The sequence below is a fragment of the Calonectris borealis genome, chromosome 13 (genome assembly GCF_964195595.1).
Source record: "Calonectris borealis chromosome 13, bCalBor7.hap1.2, whole genome shotgun sequence".
Classification (NCBI taxonomy): Eukaryota; Metazoa; Chordata; class Aves; order Procellariiformes; family Procellariidae; genus Calonectris; species Calonectris borealis.
Window position 1 is genome coordinate 15,259,078 of NC_134324.1, and position 21,972 is coordinate 15,281,049.

The 21,972-nt window shown below is 39.6% G+C and overlaps 1 protein-coding gene across 1 annotated transcript in view; it reads left to right on the top strand.

The window, feature by feature from the left end:
- Window positions 1-21,972, top strand: part of AFF2 (ALF transcription elongation factor 2) — a 343,908-nt gene that overhangs the window by 312,565 nt on the left and 9,371 nt on the right. The window contains exons 12-20 of the mRNA XM_075162266.1: window positions 921-1,045; window positions 7,273-7,504; window positions 9,436-9,575; window positions 10,136-10,199; window positions 14,539-14,675; window positions 17,985-18,056; window positions 18,416-18,509; window positions 21,340-21,387; window positions 21,885-21,934. Coding sequence (XP_075018367.1) covers window positions 921-1,045; window positions 7,273-7,504; window positions 9,436-9,575; window positions 10,136-10,199; window positions 14,539-14,675; window positions 17,985-18,056; window positions 18,416-18,509; window positions 21,340-21,387; window positions 21,885-21,934 — 962 coding nt within the window. The remainder of the gene's footprint in view (window positions 1-920; window positions 1,046-7,272; window positions 7,505-9,435; window positions 9,576-10,135; window positions 10,200-14,538; window positions 14,676-17,984; window positions 18,057-18,415; window positions 18,510-21,339; window positions 21,388-21,884; window positions 21,935-21,972) is intronic.

A 21,972-nucleotide genomic window follows, 5' to 3' on the forward strand; every position in this document is an offset into this window, starting at 1 on the left:
GTGGAGCGTCAGTGTGATGGAGAAGGAATCTTGGCTAAAACACGAGTATAGTATTGGCAACTAAACTGAGGGCTCCCAGGAAAAAAAAAAAAGGGCTATATGAAAGTTGGAACCTCATAATTTCATTAGCTGGGACTTTGAATCAGAAAGTAACAAAATAAGGAATCTCGCTCTGGGACTGTACAAACATAAGCTACGCTCTAAACCAGCCCATTCAGCTGCTGTATGATTGTTCACTTCTACCCGAGGGGAAACAAGCCAATTAGGATGACTTGAGGGTGTTTCAACAGTTAAAACAGGGTAAGGAGAGCCTGTTTTGTATTTCCACATCATGCCATTAAAAGATTTATTTTAGCCGTCTACTAGTGGGCTTGAAGGCTGATATGAAGGTTCCAGTGACAGAGCAGTAATCAGCTTTGCTTGTATCATCCTAGTTCAGGCACTAAAGTCATGCATCAGGGAATCTTTCAAAGCAAATTTTAAACCAGCTATCGCTGTTAATGACTGCCCCAGCTCAGTCCTGCAGTCTTTTAGTCCTGTGAGGAACACTTACTCAGGGAAGTTTTCCCATCAACTTCCATAAGTCAATGAGTAAAAGCTATTTACTTGAGTAAGATCTGGTGCTATCAAGTCATTCCATCTGAATTATTAATTAAATTCCAGTGCACTACAGAAGATAACTATAGCACATGAGGCGTTTTGCTTCCTAATTATCTGGCTATGTCACTTGTTATATAACTTCATGTCATGTGTTTGGAGCAGTTTAGCCCTGATTTCAGGTGACTCTCACTTCTCTTAGACCAGTATTTTAACTGCTGCTACTGTAAAGGAAATACACTGAGATTCCTGAGCTCCTCTTAATGGCAAGTGAAATTGTGCATAGATGCTGGATCTTTCAAGCTCTACCTTTTTTGTTAAAGCAGCCGGAAAACCTGGATACCTTTGTTGAAAGCAAGAAGCAGCGCTTGGAGGACCCTTCAGCTTCATGCCTGCTCCCACCTTGTATCTCTCCGATACCGAATCACAGATTAACCAGCACTAAAGAGTAAGTTTTTTTTTTCTTCACATAACATTCATGAGGGATTTCACAGTACTGTTCTACAAATGTCTTTGCTGTAGAGCCAAATGGGCTTTACAGCCCATAAGCGTAAGTGACCCGGCATTGTTATTCCCATCCATCAGGAAGAGGATCCACATGGTTTTGGATGAGATTCATTCATCCTTCCCATGGACTAAGGAATTCAGAGTGCTACTGCAATCCTGGTGTACTCTTCTACCCCTATACTGCATCCTTCAATGTTCTTTCTTGCCCCCATCATCCTTAACCTCTATGGCCAGAGAATCCTACTAAAAGTGGGCTTTATTTGATTGCCTGGAATTTATTTTTTTAAATCGTTTTTGTAAGAGACAGTTCTCAGTTTTATTGAACGAAATAGTGACTTTGCTGTTCACTTCAGCGGCTCTTATTCTTTAACTGTGTATGCAGCAATGCCAGGGGTGACCATCCTAAATGTTTCAGACATACGTGCTTTGTATTTCAGCAGACATATAATCAAATAGCTTGTGCCTTTCAGAGTGTCTTTGAGACATGGCTATAATGCTTGAGCAAACAGGCGCCACGTAAATAATTATTCTGATTAGTATAATCACGAGATTAACATTCTATAAATAACAAAAGAGTCCAGTTCCCTTCTGTCGTCAGCTTTGTGCTTTTACAATTTTGAGATTCTTTCTGCTTTGCACTGGGACAAGCAAAGAATTGAACCCACAATGTGCTTCTGAAAACAATTTGATTGTAATAGTATTTACATTCAGATAAAGTTCAAAAATCATTTATGAAATAGCACACAAATTTTAAAATCCATAAAGAAGGTTGAGCATCATTTTATTTATACTGGTGTAATTACAGAGTAACCTCAGTCCTTAAACTAATCCCTCATTCTACCACTGAGAAAATCAGAGTTGGAGTCCGGAAAAGGCAGATGAGTTGAAAGTTACAATGTGATCTGTAACATGTTGCACATTTGATAAACATCATGATGGGTGTTGCCTGATTGTCATTGCTGGAAATACAATGAGCAGAGATATATTGCAGAGGGAATCAAGGATTATCCATCCCCAACACCTCCACAATCCATTTAAAAAATCTTTCTATTCTTGTCACCAGCAAGCCCTAAGGATCCACCCCCAACCTGATGTTTCTTAAATTGAGCTTGTTTTCCAGGTCATTAATTTGATTCCTCAGAGCTTTCAAGCCTTTGGTATTCTCTGTTAAAATATAATTGTGTCCATCAATAGTTTTTTCCATACGCTAGCTTTTCCTCTTGTCTGCCTCAAGTTTTGAAACAAGATTTTCCGACTTTTCCACTGCAGTGATTGAGACCTGGATCACACTGCATTTGTTATTAGTGTCTTCTGAGTTCGCTTGAAACAAATGCAATATTGTTTGATAATTCAGGTCTTCAACGCCTAGAGATGTGCAACTGAATATAGATCAACGTATTTCCCAAAAGATTAGGGAGCTGGCTAAACTGTGTGATGCCAAATTTCTGGAGAGCCCCAGATTGTTTTTAAGCAGTCAGGAGTGGTTCTGTTCTCCAGAGGGTTAAGTAGAGTTTTAAGGAGAGGCAGAAGAAAGGGGAAGCTGAAAGTACGTTGTTCAAGGGCATGGGGGAAATAACACTTCAGTGATAAAAGATTGAAAGACAGGCTTTGCCATTTGCTCCTTTGTTCCCAAAGGTCCTACATTTTCTTTCAGAACTCCTAAGTCTCTACGTAAGGACTTTGAGAAATGAGGGTGATTCAGCTATAGGTGTGACGATGATATTTACCCATTAAGAAGGTGTTACGTCCCATGGTGGATGTTCTCGCTCAGGCGGAACCTTAGGTCTCTCCAGTTAGAACTTGATTCCTGTGCCAACAAGCCAAGTTCTCCAAGGCAGACTTCAGAGACTTTCACTGGGCTTTTTTGTAGATACAAGACTGTTTTGACAGAAAGACCATGATCTCTGGGCCAAAATTTGGACGCATTCAGGAGTCTGGAGGAATCACCGAGAGATAGGCCACACCTGTGCTTTTGCAGCTCCCTCTGGCTGCCTATCTATGGTTTAGGCATTTGAATACATTTCTCTCATAATCTTTCCCTAAATATATGGACTCAATAAAGCAAGCAAAGATGCACAATTAATTTTTCAAGGGTTACATGTCTAATATGGGCAATTATATGCCTAATTTCCACAAGTTTCTATGACTACATGAACAATTGGAGTGTAGAAATTTCAAATGGTCAGTTGTGAACTTAAGAGCCATTTGCACAACCAAAGAGCCAGTTTGTATTACGTAGTCATTGCATAAGAAACTAGTTATCTCTCTGTTTGCTCCTTCCCTCACACACACTGGGGCTGATGCCTTTTCCTAAATCTGACGTGACACTTAAAATACAATTATTCAAACTGTTGCCACTGTATTTGCCTTATTTCTGATATTTCATAGCAAATGAAGGAATGGATGATACTGGTTTTTGTCCAAGCAATTCATAGTAATACCTTGAAACACTGCTATGAGGCTGGATTTTTGTCAGATGAGCTGCCCACTTTGCAGCAGAGGATTATTTATTTATTTACTTGCTTGCCAGAGCAATTTTAATTTAAGCGTTAATTGTATGTGCTGCTGAATACCATTTATATCTGAACACCTGATTGGTAGACCCAGTCCAGACAGAGCACTATTCGCCAACATTTGGCAGTTTGCAACAACAGAAAGAGTTATTTGCTGATGCAAACTGTGAGTCTGAATTTCAAACTAGACTCATACCAGTGAAACATGCCTGCCATCTAACAGGCATGCTAGAAGTCTGTCTGAGGCAAGCATTTCAGCCTGTTTTTCAAGATTTCCTGTTCCCTTTTGTTTGACCTTTAGTTAAAGATGCACCTGTACTCGGCAACATATATTAGCCGATCCCTTGGGTAAGTCACAACAGCATTCATTGAGGTTCGTTCACGGCGGAGGCGGCCTTCTACGTCTATGACAATGACTTCAGCTTCATTCAGTTGCTGCCATATGGTCCAAGCTAATGCAGGAGTGACCTTTCCCTGCTAAGGCCCTGCAGAAAATCAGATACACCGTCAATGTGCGGCATTTCATCGTGCACAGGGAGAGGCGAGGCAAAGGAAAGCCAAGTGATTGGTATAGACAATGGCTTTGTCTCACTAATAGGCCAGTGATACCACTGCGTACCACAAGGAGTGAATAAAGAAAGGGCAAAGAAAGGCAGCTTGAAATGTGAGAGTAGATGGAAATTCTCTCTCCTTCACACGCTGACCTCTTGTTGCTTGCTTACTTGCTTTCTGCCCGAAAAGAAACCAGGCTGAAAAAAAAGCAGATGGGGAGCCTTCTCGTTCCTTGATAATTGGCCTTTTCAGACACAAAGATTAAACCCTGCAGCCACAAGACCATCAGTTCTGCTTGTATTTTTTCCTTGCACTTTTATTGTGTTTCTCCCTAGATTTTAAATATAGTTTAACTAACAATCATGTCAGCAAATTAAACCATTGAGTCTCGGTAATTATTGCAATAAATTCATTCAAAATTAGCGATTACTGCAATCAAAGACCAGTTTCTTAGCCCATTAACAGCCCAAAGCAAAGTGACAATCTGGTTAACTGCTGGTAACAACCTATTTCATGGAGGTTATTGTTAACATAAATGCTTTGGCGTAAATCTGAGGGAGGTAACATCGCTAAATAAATTATCAGCTTAATTCCTGTGAAAACTCACAGGATTAAGTGGGCAATAGAGAAAAAAAAGAAAAAGAAAAAAAAAAAAAGACAGAATTATAACTGTAAAGTATTGTTGGGTTTTTTTTTAATTTGAGTTATGTAGAAATTAAATATCCTCAAATGCATTTTCCTTTGTGGTTAAGTCTTCCCACCCACAGAATGACTTGTGTGCCAGAGCTGAGTAGCTGCACTTATATCTTGGTTTGCCCAATCTTATATTTGACCCCAAAGATGAAGTGAACAGGTGAAGTTTTAAGTCGTGAAGTTTTAATTAGTGAAGTTTTAACCATGGTACCTGCAGCCTTCTTAATTTTTTCTTGTACTACTCTCTTAATCCCTCCACCTCTGTGTGGCAGCTGCGGAATGTTGCTTCGACTGCTTTATATGTGCCTTAAATTTCCCCATGCAGCAGTGGTAGACTCTGTGCAAGCGAGAGGGTCTTGCGTTAGCCCTGGAAATAGCCACGGATGTGCTGAGGAACCTCGCTAGTGGTGCAGGGTCAGATGCTAAAGGGGACTTGGCCAATGGCTCACATTCAGGTTTTTTTCAGACGCTTTTGAGATAGATCTGCCAGACTCGGTTCCTCTTCGCTTTGCAAAGCTGTGCCAGGGAGAAGGAAGAGCTCCACACACCTCAGTGCACAGAGGCATGGAGAATCACTTTGGCCTGTGCTCCCACCCATATATGCACGTTCAGGGTTCCCTGTGTAGGACACTCATTTGGGAGGCAGAGGTTTTGGATTCTGTTCCTGGGTATTTCATTAACTGTCTCTGCTTTGCCTCTGTACAATCCAGTAACACGTTTTCTTGAGGTAGTGCTTACCCTCCTTTGGAAAACTTTCCTCTGGAAAAAGTTCAGGGTATTATTGTGCTACAGCTAAGGTAACTTGTCTGAGTTCCAAAATGCCCTTTGGGGGTAAGAAAGCTAACAGATGGGGCTTTGAGTGAGAACTTTTTGGAGGACATGTTGCAGGACCACATGTGCATAAAATCAGTCTCCTCGAAGAACTGCCAGCCTCTTCCAACTTGGTTGCTTTCCTTTGATCTTCTTCAGGCCCTTGTATTTTCTAAGCAGGACAGCATCCATACCAGTCCTACTGTAAGGCAATATGAATTCTGCGCTCATTTTATTTCTTCAGTCTGAAGATCTTTAATATCAGAGAGTTTCAAATAAGATATTTTTAACTCTGCTTCAGTCAAATTAAAACAGTTTTGAGTAGAAGAGCTATAAAATCTGAAACATGGGGAGTTTGTTTGATTTCACACTGTGATTTCACAGATAGGCTAACATATTTTTGTATCACCAAAGGCCCAAAGTAGGGGACTGACCAAAGCAGGTGTAGATATTGATACTGTTGGTGAAACTGCAAAAGACTGGAATGAGAGCTCCAGAATGAGGAGTAAGGAAACTTGGGTTGCCTTCTCCTCTTTCCCTGGTTACTTTAAGGCAAAGTAGATCTATAATTCCTGACACTGACTGAAAGTGACTGGGAACGAAACATAAATTCTTGTTGACCTAATTTGTTATTGAAATTTTAGTCAATAATCATGAAAAGTAAATGATCGTGTAGTGCAATATTAGATGTCTAACAAAAGATTAAAATTCAGGTTATCTTCATTGACTGAGCTAGGACAGTACCTAAAATAAAAATCTATGAGTAGATTAACATGTTAAACAGTCAGTGGGGTGTTGGGTTTTGTTTTTTTCTTTTTTGATGGATTTGAGGGGAGAAAGGTCTAGCAGGTTTTTTTGGTTTTGCTGTGTATCACAGCTGCCGTTTCTAGCCAGCTAACAATTTCTGTACATAAAACAGACAATAGATTTTCATATTACTTGAGCTTTCATGTCAAAACCACATTCATTTTCTGAATCACGTTCAATTCATCAACCAATATTTGCTCAAGGGCTTTTGCCAGCTACAATGTATCATTTTAATATAGTGTTGAACATTGGTTTTATTCTAGAGGTCAAATAATTATTATCTTGTTATTGTTATGGTTATCATTTTGTAGTTGTTATAGATTTTTTTTTTGGTTCACATGCCATATGCTATTAGGTTTTTTTCCAAAGGTTGCTTATGTGGGCCCTAATCCACCTCTTAAAAAGATGCTTGATGTTAAACACATAAATAGCCATACTTGATGTCAAAGGAACTAACCCCATGCATAAAACTTTCCAGCACTTTGCTGAGTCAGAACCTCTATGACCTCTCAAATGAAGACTGACTCAAATTAGCATTTAAATTGGGTGCAATTTGTACTAATGCACTGGAAGTTGTCCTCCAAAGCAGGAGGTTTCTGCAGCCATTGAAAAGGCAGAGGTAGCTCTTCTGTTTTCACTGCCTGTCCCCTTTTGACTTAGCTCCTAGGACATGGGGACTGCAGGACATATTTGAGGGTAGAGCTGGCTTCTCAGTAAATAAAATCTAGAGCTTTGTGCTATGGCGGATTAACCAAGCTTCTTGAAATGCAACTGGTTCTTATCTGTGTCCCAGGAGCAGCGGTAGCTCAGTGAAGAAGGTGGCAAAGAAAAGAGAAGAGAAGCTGTTTCCTCCTCCATTATCCCCCCTCTTGGACGAGCCTGTGCACCGGCGGCACAGCAGTGACAACAGCTCCTTCAGCCAAGAGACCAACATCACAAACACCTCTCAGACCAGCAGCTCTTCCTCTGTTTCTAAACACAGAAAGAATGAAAATAAATCCTCTTCTAATCCCAAAGGAATCTGTGTAAGTAACTGACCTCAGTTGCTGGAAGTGAACAAGATAAAATAAAATTAACTTAGCTTTGTTCTGTTTGATTTTTTTTTCCCCAGTATCTATTTTTAAATGCTTAAATGCTCAAGAGCAGTGAGGAGGGGATCTTTGCAGAGCTGGGCATAAGCAACTCTTGCAAGTTCCATTTTTAGGTCAGCATTAGGCATCTACTTGGCATTGGGTCTCACCCCCTGAAACCCCCAGTCCCTGAACCTCAGAGGAGAGCCTCTGCAGCCACCAACTATCTGCAATCAGTCCCTTAACGCTGTAGCTGTAACACACACATTTTGAAAATAAAACATCAAGAATTTTGGTATCCATCACCTGAACATTTACCGCAAATTCTCAGCCAGAATTAAGCACTGTAGTTATACTGAATATTGTGGCCTAAACTAAACAGACGATAAAAATCTAACAAAAAGCTACCTGTCCATAGCACACTCAGCACAGAAATATCTTCTCTTAGGTTGGCAGGCTCCCAGATTCCAGCACTAGGGTTTATTTACACCTAATCTCCATGAATTACATATATAAGCTTTTAGATACCGTGTAAATAGGGGTTTTTTTCCCCAAAAAAACATTCTGTTACGGACATCTTCCCGTCAAAGGTTTTGACATAGACAATTCTTTCTTGCTTGCTTTTCACCAGATTCAGATGGGATTTTTTACTGAAAATACATAAAAAAGAGCCAAAACTAGAAGCTGCATAGCAAATTCACTAAAAAAAAGTAGAATTTCACATCGGTTCGTCATCCTCTTTTAGAGAAAACAGGGAAACTTCAGGCTTTTGGCCCATTTTAGAAAATAGTCCACCCTCTAGAGTTTCAAGCATATCATTTAGTATCAAACTGTATCTTAGTATAACTGTCAAAATTAAAAGACAAGAAGAAAATTCTGCCACAGAAAAGGACATGCATAGCCCCATTTTTCACAGTTTGCCGATTTGTGAGAGGTTGTTGCCCTGCACTGTAATAGTAAAACTCACAAGTTGCATTGGATCGTAGGTGACAAATCGCTTCACCTTATTCATTCATCCCTGTTGCTTTCTGATATCATTGTGTCACTTCAAGCTGAGAGAGTAATACACACGCCTTCAACTGAAATCAATGCCAAAATGAACTGCGTATGTCAGCAAATAAACAATGCTATGTAAACAGCAGGGCCGCTTCCTCTCACTCCCAGCATCTCCAGTCAGATTTATCCTTGGTTTATCTATTATCCTGATACATGAAATATTTGTCTTCTAAAATATGTTAGACCTCTTTCCCTAGTTCATTGGTTCATCTGTAATTTAGTTTATCTGGTTGTGGACCTAGCTTGCAAGTTGCAATTGCCTGATTTAAATGCTTCTGTTACGCTTCTGGTTTTAGTTAATGCAAAGTCACAACTCCTGACTTCTGCTTTCCATTGCTCTCTCTGCTCTCTGTAGCAAGGGTGAGGAAACCGTTCCTTACTGAAATCCGAGCAGACTTTTCAGATACCTTGCAGTTAGCTAATGATAATATAGGAAAAAAGGTTACATTAATGTCATCCACCCTGAATGAAGTTGAGTTTCTCTCCAGCCCTTCTGCATTAAATTTCCCTCCCCTTGCTTTAACCAGCGTCTCTAGTCCGTTACACTGCGGTATCTAGGCTGACTTTGCCTAAGAGTGTAAGTTAATGAGTTCAGGTCAGGGGTCAGAGGTAGAGTCATATTGCCTAATTAATCTAATAGGCTCATGTTATAAGGATGGAAGGGTGGCTTTGTGAGGTACCCTGGATATAGTTGGGTATATCTGAGTGCTGCTTTGTGCTTTAGTCTTTTGTTGCTTGGGGATTTTTTGAGGCGGGGGATGTGAGCACTTACATTGTTGGAAGGTGTTTGTTTGAACTATGAAGAGTTAATAACAGTCCTTTTTTTCTAGGAGGAAGAATCTCACAATACACCAACAGCCAACACCCTTCTTGACACCAGCCATCTAGAAACAGACATCTGGTCTGCAATGCCAACGCTTTCCAATGGGAATTCTGAGCCCAGAAGACCCAAAATAACGTTTGATGATGTGTAAGTATTATTGGACCTCTGTGCTAGCTGCATCTTATGTAGTTTGCATTTTCATGCAAGCAGAGCTCCCAGTGAAAGAGAGTATCTTTGATTATACCACGAGCATTGGGCACCTGTCTGGATAGTGCTGCGCAAAGGCACGCACAGTTTTAATCTTTACAAATGAACTGTTGTCACTGATTAATGAAGACTCTGTTGATAAATGTTTTCAGATCTTGAATGTTGGTTCATGGTAATTCTTCTTCATTTTTTAATTTTCGCTCCTCTAGTGGAAACTTCTTATACTTAATTAGTTTAAAATATTTTTCCTTTTCCTCTGTTCAGCACACATTTAATGGGTCCTTTGGGTGGCCAGTTTCTACAGCTAGTTATTTTACATTCTGGTCACCCATCATATCTTTGCATACAGCAGCTTCAGATTAATATCAGGTTAAGATTTAAAGAGATAAGTGGGTGTATATGTCGCAATTGTTCTTTGAAGCAGTCAGCAATTTTCCCAAACAATGTTTGTCCAACTGTATGAAAACAAAGACTTGAAATAATTGATTTTGTCTCTTTAGGCTTCACAATGCGGATTATTACATGCAAGAGGCTAAGAAGCTAAAGCATAAAGCAGATGCACTGGTAGGTTATCACAGGGGGTTTTGTCTCTTTCCACTATGGAACTGGCTGTTACAAAAATGTACATTCTGAATGTCATCTAAAGCCTCAGAAGCCAAGTCTGCTATTGACTGAAGTATGCTTCAGATTGTACTCCATAAACACACTGTCCACAACAAGTCAAACCCTGAGCACCATTCCTAGCCTTTAATAATTCGTTCCCCAAAAAAGAAGCTCCTTATAATAGCTGGTATCTCTTCCGAGGAGGAGCAACGGTCATGCTGTTTATGACGGACGTAAGATAATTTCATGAAAGATGATGTGTATTTGAAATTTGTTTTCCTATTCACTTTGAACCTAAAACAAAAGTGTTGAAATATTCCATAACAGAAAGTTAAGAAAGGCAAATCACCCTCCACCCTATTATCATGTGGTAAAACTGTTTGATATTTCCAATCCAATTGTTTATAATTTGCAACAATTGATTTTTAAATAGTACATTCATTTTTATTGCATGCTTTTAGGCTGGTAAATAAAGACTCAACATGTTTTTTTCCAAAAAATCTTGCAATGAGGTAGTTCAATGCTGGGAAAGCTTTTTCTCTCATTTTACCCCAGATGAAATTCCAGTAAGATGGACCTAATTTTGCAAAGTGTTTTGATTTTGATAAGACTACTTAGTCTGACAGATTATACTCTATCATAGTTTGTTCAATCCAAGCTATTGCTAGCACTGAAGTGCCTTTAATAGCAATTTGCTTTGTAGTTAGGGACTTTGCTCCTGTACGCTAGAGTGCAGAACAGCAGCTCATTTAGGCAGGCTTAGTGGAACTTGACTCTTCTATTTATTTAAACTAAGATGTCTAAAATGGAGTGTGGCCATTCACTTTGCCCCTCAAAATCACAGCTGAAAAAGAACTGGGTGATTATTCACCTCTCGCTTTATTATTTGTGAGGTTTTTGCATGCGTATTATATCATTCCACATCAGGGATTTTGTGCTTGGAAATAAGTGTTTGTCCAAAAAAACACCCCCAAAACAATCGCATGCTGTGTTTTTAAAAAAAACAAAACAAACAAATTAAAAACTGGCTCTCCCTCTGCTGTCGGTGAGCTGAAGGAGAGTTGACATGTCAAGCTGCCTGCTTCAGCTCTCCAGGCTCCCTTTTGACTTGGGGCACAGTGTTACCAAGTGTGTTTTCTGTGGGAGGGGGGTTCAAGTTTTTGGCAACCTGCCGTGAGCGTCAGTAAGTTAGCAGTCGGGTCAGTAAGTTAGCAGTCGGGTCAGTAAGTTAGCGGTCAGGTCAGTAAGTTAGCAGTTGGGCCAGTAAGTTAGCAGTCAGGCCAGTAAGTTAGCAGTCGGGTCAGTAAGTTAGCGGTCAGGTCAGTAAGTTAGCGGTCAGGTCAGTAGGTTAGCAGTCGGGCCAGTAAGTTAGCAGTCGGGTCAGTAAGTTAGCAGTCGGGTCAGTAAGTTAGAGTCGGGTCAGTAAGTTAGCAGTCGGGTCAGTAAGTTAGAGTCGGGTCAGTAAGTTAGCAGTCGGGTCAGTAAGTTAGCAGTCGGGCCAGTAAGTTAGCAGTCGGGTCAGTAAGTTAGAGTCGGGTCAGTAAGTTAGCAGTCGGGTCAGTAAGTTAGAGTCGGGTCAGTAAGTTAGCAGTCGGGTCAGTAAGTTAGAGTCGGGTCAGTAAGTTAGCAGTCGGGTCAGTAAGTTAGCAGTTGGGTCAGTAAGTTAGAGTCGGGTCAGTAAGTTAGCAGTCGGGTCAGTAAGTTAGCAGTCGGGTCAGTAAGTTAGAGTCGGGTCAGTAAGTTAGCAGTCGGGTCAGTAAGTTAGCAGTCGGGTCAGTAAGTTAGAGTCGGGTCAGTAAGTTAGCAGTCGGGTCAGTAAGTTAGCAGTCGGGTCAGTAAGTTAGAGTCGGGTCAGTAAGTTAGCGGTCAGGTCAGTAAGTTAGAGTCGGGTCAGTAAGTTAGCAGTCGGGTCAGTAAGTTAGAGTCGGGTCAGTAAGTTAGCAGTCGGGTCAGTAAGTTAGCAGTTGGGTCAGTAAGTTAGCAGTCGGGTCAGTAAGTTAGAGTCGGGTCAGTAAGTTAGCAGTCGGGTCAGTAAGTTAGCAGTCGGGTCAGTAAGTTAGCAGTCGGGTCAGTAAGTTAGAGTCGGGTCAGTAAGTTAGCAGTCGGGTCAGTAAGTTAGAGTCGGGTCAGTAAGTTAGCAGTCGTCCCTCCCGACCTGCCTATTTACAGGAGGGGGCCTCCACCGATTCCTGCAGCCCGCCTCAGCAGAGCGTGTTCAGCCAGAGCCCTGACATCTGCACGTGGGGAAGGCTGGCAGAAGCAGACTGACAACACCTCCCACAGCTGATTGACCTTTAAAGAAAATACACATTGTTCTGGCGCAGGGATGCCTGCTCCACGCTAGCAAATATTTACAGGCTCAGGCTCCTGATGATCTCAACATGCTATGTCAATCCACTTGCCTCCGCAGCCTGATTCACTCAGAAAGTGTTGACCTGTCTCCCATCCTCTTACCTTTGACTATGCCTTGCGGAATCAGGGGTGTTTCTCAAGCAGAACTAAGAGGAGCGGGCACGGCACATCATGCTCCCGCCTGCAGGCAGGCCTGGCCTGCCACATGCAGTCTGACACCCCGAGTGCTCTTATGGGAATGTGAGGCCATCCGCTAGGATACAACTTGTTGGCAGATGTAAATACCCAGGAACAAAGTATCTGCTTTTTCTTTCCGCTATTTAGGTCTCAACTTTTTTTTTTCCACCCAATACAGCTGCACACAAATTACCTTCATGTAACACATTTGCTGCGCAATCCTGTAGCGTTAGTTGTCCTATGGAAACAATTGCTTCTGGTTACTTGGTGCTGACATGACAAAGCACATACAGAATTGAAAGATATGTTGCAGTGGCTAGAAAGATAATGCATGTGACCTCAAAATGTGTCAGCAAATGTTAATGAGATTTGTGGCAATGCTGTTCCTGAGCTTGTACGGAAAATAGCTTTGTGGTGAAGGGCAGGGCATTTTGCCTCTTACGGGAGCGACCCCATGAAAACCTATCCTTGTCTGGGCCGGCAGTAAGGAATCAACTAATTTGGATGGGCTGGTGCAGTGGCAACTGATTGTACCATATGGAAGAGATCTTGGAGACCTCGCTCTGTTCTCGGCTGAGAAGTGATGAGCTGGAGTAATTCCACCTACTCCACTAGAGTCAGCATGGAGCAAAGGGCAGGATTGGATCCCATTTCTGGCTCAAACCATGTGTCTGTACTAAATCTACTTGCAACCAGATTCCTTTTTTTTTATACCACAAAAAGTCATCTGTGGAAGACTTGAAGCGAGGAATTTGAAGAACACACTGAGAAGTGGCCATTGGAATAGAAAGAAAACATTTAGAAATATTTCCCCTTTTGTGATCATTCAAGTAATACCTATCAATTATACAAAGGCTTTGTCCGTAATCAGTGCACAAGAGCAAAACTTGAAATTAAAGGTATGCAGAGGGAACTAGTTATAAGGATTGCTTAGAAGTAGCCACAAAGGCAAATATACTGTTACCTTGGACCAATACTAAATGTTCTGCTTAATATGTTGCTAGGATAGGCTTCCGTTTTGTGAATAGAAAACATATGCAGATGCATCAAAAATATTTTGATAGAGACATACAAAGAAATCTTTAAATTATTTAAAGTATATTGGATCTCTTATATCAAATGCCACATTAGTAGAATTCTTACATCCAGCTATCAAAAATTGAAAATGTTAAATACTATTGTAAAATACTTACTATAAAAATGTCATCTATAATATTCATTACACATAAAAAAAGAAATCAGTATGTCTAAGTCAGTTTAATCACAACCATTATGAGGGCTAAAACCTTTTGCAATAAAATCCTAGTAAAATAAAATATTTAGCAGTGCTATATTTTCTCCTTTTTTTCTGCTCTTTCAGTCATCACATAAGTGATGAGATTTTTTTTTTGTCAACAGTTAACACAGAATGTGACGTCTGACAAATGGCATGGAGTTGTTACTTAACCCATGTATAGTGACATTCAAACTTAGTTCATATATCAGGGAGCAATATGGATTTGTTAAAACACGCTTAGTGTCCCTCATTGCCTGTATAAATCCGTGCATGTCAATGGACATGCATTGACTTTCCTCTGTGGAGCGTCCGGCAATATACTGCCTGAAAAGATTAGGTAAAAACATAGATCCTGCTTTAATTATTGTATGAATTCATTCTTAACTACCAGCGTCGTTTGCTTTCATCCTAATGCTAGTGTTGCTTTGTAATATGATCTGTCTACCTAGAAATTAAAGCTGAAGGATTTTCTTGACGGTGTCATTTCCATTTCAGCTGGAGAAGTTTGGCAAAGCAGTGAATTATGCTGATGCTGCCCTCTCCTTCATCGAGTGCGGGAACGCTATGGAGCGAGATCCATTAGAAGCTAAATCTCCATACACCATGTACTCGGAGACTGTGGAACTCATCAGGTTAATGTCCTTTCTGTGATCATTTTCATAATCTCATTTCAGTCATAATTAGAACCTGCTATGTTTTAAAAAATACCATCTCAACGTATTAATGATTTGTCCAAGGCATCTTCATCTCAGAAGTCATCATAATTAGTTCTTGCCATTTTATTAATGTCATGGAAAATTTATAATTGATGGACACTGCTTTTATAAATTATCCCCTTTAGAGGTTATAATGTGAGTGTTATAATTTGCAATATTCATAAAATTAAAATTGAAATGTAGTGGGTGGAAGTAAAGTATAGTAATTTCACTGTTTGGCAATGACACTTGTCTTTTAAAAGGTGTAGTTTTATAATTCAAAACATTAAAGTGAGTCTATCAGGATTTCTATTACAAACCCTGTTTTTAGAGGCTGTTAAAAAAAAAAAAAGCTAAAACTTGGCACGTAAGATCATAGCCAGAGAGGAAGCTTTCTGCATGTATTGTATTAAAAAAGTATATTTTTTAATGTTAAAGGAATGTGAACCAGCTGAATTAGTTTTAATACAGTTTTGTAGACTCGTAGTCTAGAATATGGATGAGAGCGCCTTTACTTACTAATAAAATGTCTGAATTATTATTTTTAAATCTGCTACTGTTCCCTATAGCTGTTTCATAGTGTTGGCTCCATAGAAATAATGGCCTCCTGAGTAACTAAGGGCTTGTTTGCTTTACTTGCGCAAATTATCAAAGTGAAATCAAGCAGGATTAAATTTACCTGTAAGTAGAACAACAGGATTTTTCCTCTTCACTGTGATGCACCTTTGTTTTCCCCAGTGTATGCTGGGAATATCACCATTAATGTCAGCGTAATTACTGGCAGTTTACACAAGAGAGAGGAAAGGAGGCAAATCAGGCCCTAAGTGTTTGGATTTTAATATGACAAAGGTGTTTTTTTAACGTCCAGGATTTTAACATGCCAGATTAGCTATTAGGGACTGCTAAAAATAATGCGTGTTTTACATTTTGAATAAGTAGGTATTTACATAATAAAATGTATCAAATCTTAAGAAGCTCTTACTCTCAGGTAAATAATATGCCTGTTAAATATTTAAAAACATTTTTTTACCTTCTACACTTCATAAAGAGAAGAAGAAAATCTAAAGAGATTACTCAACAAAAAAATGATGTTCACTCAACACTTACGAGAGCAGAGGACTTCAGAAAAAGAGCTGCCTCCCTCTGCTCCGCTGTGCTGAAACTCTTCCTGCACTCTGACAGTGGACAGTTCAGTACTTTGTGTCCTGAACTATACGACTACAGTTGTATGGCAGGATAAACGGTATTCAAAGAAATATTCTTTAAAGAAGTGAGTGCTTCTTCATAGGAGCCACATTTATTTTTATTTTTTAAGAAAACCGCATGGCACAGTTGAAAATGTTGCTCCTCAGTCCAGCAGTCTGTCTGTTCAGAAGCGGATGGACCAAAAATCTTCGTTCATTCAAGAGCCACAACACACGCACCACTTAACTCAGAGGATGGCAGCTCTAGGGGTAGCTCACAAACGGGTGGTACTTGCAGCTCCCCTCCACCCTACACTGCTGGTACTGGATGGAGTCAGCTGAGCATCTGGCTGCATCTTGGAGCAAGTGGCACTCATCAGCATACGCAGCCCCACTGCCTTGCTCTTCCCAGCTTCTCCTGGTTCAGCACAGTCCTGCTGCAGGCTACATGATAGATAGACCTTGGCCTGGGAGCAGCACCTGAACTGCTTTTGGATTGCTTTTTGAACTGCTTTTGGCTATGGAAGAATCTGGAGGACTTTGTTATAGTAGATCTCCAATTTCCAAATAGCTACAGTCAGGTGAGATTAATTCCATCACCTACCACCAAAGGTAGAGCTTAACTTACCAACTCTTGTATGCAGTGAGAGACTGAGTGCTCAGACATGGAAAAAAGGTGATTGCCCAGGTGAGCAGCAGGCTGGTACAGGTTCAATAAACTCCATGGACAAATACACAATTCTTGTGGGCTACAGTGGGTGCTGAATGTACAAACCAAGTATGTGGCTGTGCACACGCACTTTCTCAATGTGGCTCCTAATGTTAATATAGATTTTTACTGTGAGATAAGAAATAGAAGATTTTTCTCACTTTTACTGCTCCCTTCATCAGAGGCACCATTTTCCCCTTTTGCATTAGCTGCCCTGAGTATCTGCATCAGCCACCTATTTGTGAAAGCAAGTGGAGCATCAAAGAGATTGGGAATATCAGATCTGACTGTCAAAGGTGTTTTAAGTTAATGGTAATGCTAAAATCCCTAACGTAACGCTGAAAATCCGCAAGAGACATATATCTTCGTGTTTGATCAGATTCATTCAGTATGATTGGAACAACAATACCAAAGAGCAGGTGAGATAGGACATGGAGGAAGCACATCAGGTGGTGTGCTACAGCTGCAATCTGGGGCTGATGATGGGGGTGGTGGGAGGAAGGCAGAGCGAGAGCAGCGCTGCCTGCCTGCACTCCATTACCTCCTTGTAAATGAGAACTCATCAAGACTGCCTGGATACCTTAAAACTTTCTTACGCAACGCTGAACCCTATTACTTATTCTAACACAAGTACCTGTGAAATTGCATTAGGGCTCAGAACAATGATTTTATGCGATGAATTGATTTTCAAGAGACTAAATGCATGGAATGGAGTTGCTCAGTTAAAGAAAAAAAAAAAAAAGAGAGAGGAGGTAGGAATAGTCAATCTTTGATCATCCAAATGCTGGACAGCAGCAATTAATAGAGAGGGAAGACCAAGTACACAAGATTCCTAAATTAATGGACCCAAGAATTTAAAAAGCTGTGAACATGACCTGTACTGTATTTAAAACCGTTTTCTATATAAAATATATTAAAAGCTTTGAAGAAGCATTTATTAGAAGGATTTTGAAGGTATTATTCAAGCCCAAAGCATTGTATGTAAAACCTTATTATATATTACTCTACTCTTCAGTACATATAGGGCCAAGATCTTATGCTTCTGTCCAACACTCATCACAAATGATTGCAGGACTCAGCCTAGATGGCTGGATAGAATATCATTAATATGCCCAAGAATAGTTCACCGCTTTGGTCCAGAAAATGGGTTGGTGATTTAATTTAGCCCTCTAGATTTTAAGTGGTGCTTTCTGTGGAATTTTACCTTGATCTCATCGTTATAGAACAATGTGACCATTAACTATTGCAGTCGGAGAAGAATATCTGTGTGTGGCTGTTACTTTTCAGAGTATCACTAGTATTCCTGGAAACATCTTCATTCTCAATTTCTTCTCTCCTCACATTTCTGACAAGGTATGCAATGAGACTCAAGAATTTCACAGGCTCTTCTGCCACGGAAGGGGACAAGAAATTAGCAGTTTTATGGTAAGTCCCATTGCGACAATGAGAGAAGCAGCTAAAATCTTAAGGAGGACTTTAAAAGTACTGAATTACTTAAGCAGCTTACAGAAGATCATTATTCTTGTTTTCCATTAAACTATTAAAGGATAACTAATGGATTTCTTCAGCAGCTGACTAAACATTTATTCTTCTAATTTATACTCTTATCAAGATGGGATTTTAATGCTTTTGACCACTTCTTTTTCTTTCTCCATTTGCTTATGTTTCAAAATCTAACCTTAGAACAGAAACTGCAAAATATAGGTCAGCATTTTTTTTTTTTTTACAGTTTATAGGTTTCATTAAGCAATGGAATTAACATAATCCTTTCCTAATTACCACAGCTACCGATGCTTATCACTTCTCTACTTGAGAATGTTTAAACTAAAGAAGGACCATGCTATGAAGTACTCCAGATCTCTGATGGAATATTTTAAGGTAATCTTTATTCTGTTTAATTTATTGATATAAAATGAAATTCACACCAGCATTGAGAGCTCTCACAAGTATAACTGCGTGACTTAAAAGTCCCACATTTAACCCCTCCCCTGGGAAATGCAGGCAGGATGGCTGCCAGGGAGTGGGGACAGAAGTGATTTGGGGGATTTTTGGATTAGTCACTTGATTCAAAGGACTATACTCAGTAATTCTACTAAAATAACATTATTCTCAACACCATGTCATGTTTATGCAGGTTTCTGTAAAGGAAACTGATTCTTTCAAGATTTCAATGTGCAAGTGATTATGAACTGACCCCCAATGAACTACAATAAAGCAATTATTTAGGCTTTAGTTAGTTAAATTGAGATTTTAAATTCAGTGAGATTTGCTGAAGCTTATTGCAGACTCAGAGATTTCTCCTTTTATTTCTGTGGAATTTCAAATTGCCTTATCTACATCTTGAAAGTTTGCCTTTACCTTGAATCAAGTGGAAATCAGCTGATTGTCATGACTCGGTGATGTTTTCCTTTACCTTGTCAAATGCTGTTTACCCAGTGTAAGAATGACAAGTCCTCACCGTTCCTAAATTAAGAGAGAAACAGAATCTTTCTTCAGCTCTGCCAGTGTTTTGATATTTATATTTTACTGGTTAATGCTGTTTGAAGCATACATTAATTCTTGTACTTTATTACTTCATATTATTCTATAATTATGTAATTATACTGGTTTGTCAGCCCATCAGTCTTTTTTTGTTGTTTTTTTCAGCCTCTGTGAATTTGTTCCAGGCTTTGATATATTAGTACTGCAAACCAGTAAAACTGTTAACACTGTAGTTTTAATATTTTCATGTAAATGGTGATAAAACTCCAGTACTCTCACGCTAGCAACCACCGCTTAGTCCTGACTTCCCTGGTGTCCTCTGTGTGTGTCTGTGTGTGTGTATCTGTAACTTCAGTAATGTTACTCCTGATCTTCTGCTTAAATCGGGGCTCTCTTGAAGCCATCAGGAGTGCCTCTGTTGTACTCATGGAGTTTTCAGTCAGGGATTTGCACAACAAATTAAATTTGAACTAGACACATTTATAGCCTCAGCATTTTCATGAAATGTATTCCATCCACTTCAGATTTATCCAGGATGAATGTAGATTGTTTCTTAAAAAAAGGTTATTAGACAAACCATTTGATAAACTTTTTCTGCAGTAAGTAATGATTTCTTAAAAAAAAAAAGAAGGGGGGGGGGATTCTCTCTTCCCTTAAAGCTGCTTTACTTTCTCTAGCTGTGCAAATAGGTACAATGAAGAACATATTACTACGCCGAGCATAAAACCATTTTACAGCATCCGCATAGAGAAAATGTCTTTTAATGTAAATGAAAATATAAGAAAAAAATTTAAAATGTAATAAAATAGACAAATCAGGAATGCTGGGTTTAGGCAACCAGTTGAAGCTGAGTATTTCAGCTAATGTTACTGTGTGTATGCTATGGGCACTGTAATCCATTTGCTAGAAGTAGTATTTAAGTGTATATAGATTATATGTTCAGGATCTTTTTGTAGTAAAGGCATAGGAGGCGAAAAGAAAAGAATGGGAGCCATTAACTACGTATTAGTTTTGTATTGCTGCACAATGTTCTCTGTGTTCACTAGCAAGAATCTGGAATACAAATGAAATAGATTAACTATTTGAAAAGAGTTATTATTCAAAATTTTGCACAATTTTAACTGTGAAAAGCAGCCCACTGTTTACAGCAGAGCTGGAGAGGAATTTTTTGGCAGAATTGGTTTTCATATTTTCCCGCACAAATGCCACTTTGTCCGTATTGAAACCATTTGTGGACAGAACTGGTTCTGATTAATGTCCAATTAAAAGTTTCAAATTTATATTTTTGACATTTCAAAACAGAAAATAACCATTTAATCATCAAATTAGCTTTGAAATTTAGGGACAACTTGGAGTAAAATATAACTAAAATGATAAATTTTTAAAATTGAAATCAAACTTTTCAAGATTGGCAAAAGTGGCATCCTTTGATGCATTTCACCTAAAAGTTTGAGGAAGATCTTTATGTTTTTGAAAATGTGTTGTCAATAGTCATTGGCAAAAATGTTTCAAATATTTTCATTGTCAAATGACTACCTACAATCGAGATCTAGTCTTAATCTTGACAGATCTAGTATTTGTTTCCAGATACTGTCACGGACAATCCCCAGACAGTAGAAACTAAAATCAAAGCTACTTCTTCATCCCTGAAGACTTTCCAGGGGAGTTTAGGATCTCCCTCCTTCTTACATATGAGTGGGTGGCAAAAATACACACTACATATGCTCTGTACTGCAAAACACTCCATTTCATGCTCATATCTTTAATGAAACACAGTGGCATGCTGTATAGGAACATACAGGAAAGGCCAGTATCATGGTTTGGGCAGTGTTTCTGCTTTGGTCAATACTGTTTGGCAAGTTTAGCTGTGTTTAGAACTCAAGGGTAGGATTTTGCTCCCAGAGTCAGCTGCGTGACCTTGGGCCATGCCCTGTGCTCCACTGAATCTCTGTGCCTCACATGCAAAATAGTGATTACAGTAACCAGATGAATCTTGTAATAATGACGGTAATACTTTGTAGAGAACTTGTGAAATTTGATTGAATTTTCACTGTGCGTGCTGACTTCTTTGCAAGGGAGCTCAGAGTGATTGTTTTCAGAAAGCACACATAGATAGCTTCAGCCCTGATACTACCGCTTTTTATGGGAACTAAGTAAGATACCACCCAGTGTGAGCAAGACTGGAAAAATCTGGGCTTTACTGTTGCTGGGCAATCTTTTTGTACAGGGTTGTACAAGGTGCTACACAGACGTGAAAGGCAGAATGAGTAAGCAGGTAAGGAAAGTCAATTTGTGCAAATAAAATACATAAAGACAAGGGCATTCAAGCAGATCCTTACCAGAAGTTTTATTTCTACTACTATCTGAATCCCAAGCCACCTTCCTTAGCAACTTGGAAGGGATTAATTTCATTAAGGCATCTACCCAAGTTCTTTTTGTTTCTTACTAAAAGATTGCAGGTCCCCCTAAAGATGTCATTTGCACTCTGAAGAACTTAATTTGTAGAATAAGTGGTAATTAAACCACTTCTTTGTGAACTACATCTGCTTTACAGGAACATTACTGTATTCCCTCTTTCATCAAGTGACTTTCAAGCTACTGGTTGGAACCTACCAGTCATCCACCAGCCATTTAATGTCGGACTGATGTGCAGAGCTGTTCTGCTACATGCACTGTAGCTCTTGCAACGAAAACAGGGAGTGTTGAGCCTTGTGTCATCAGTATGCATCTACTTGCGTCACCTTTATTTACGTGTTGGTTTTGTACTTACAGAACTCCTCAAAAGCCTCACAGGCCCCCTCACCTTGGGGCGGCAACGGAAAGTGAGTATTTTCTGCTGAGTATTTCTGTCTGGGAACGA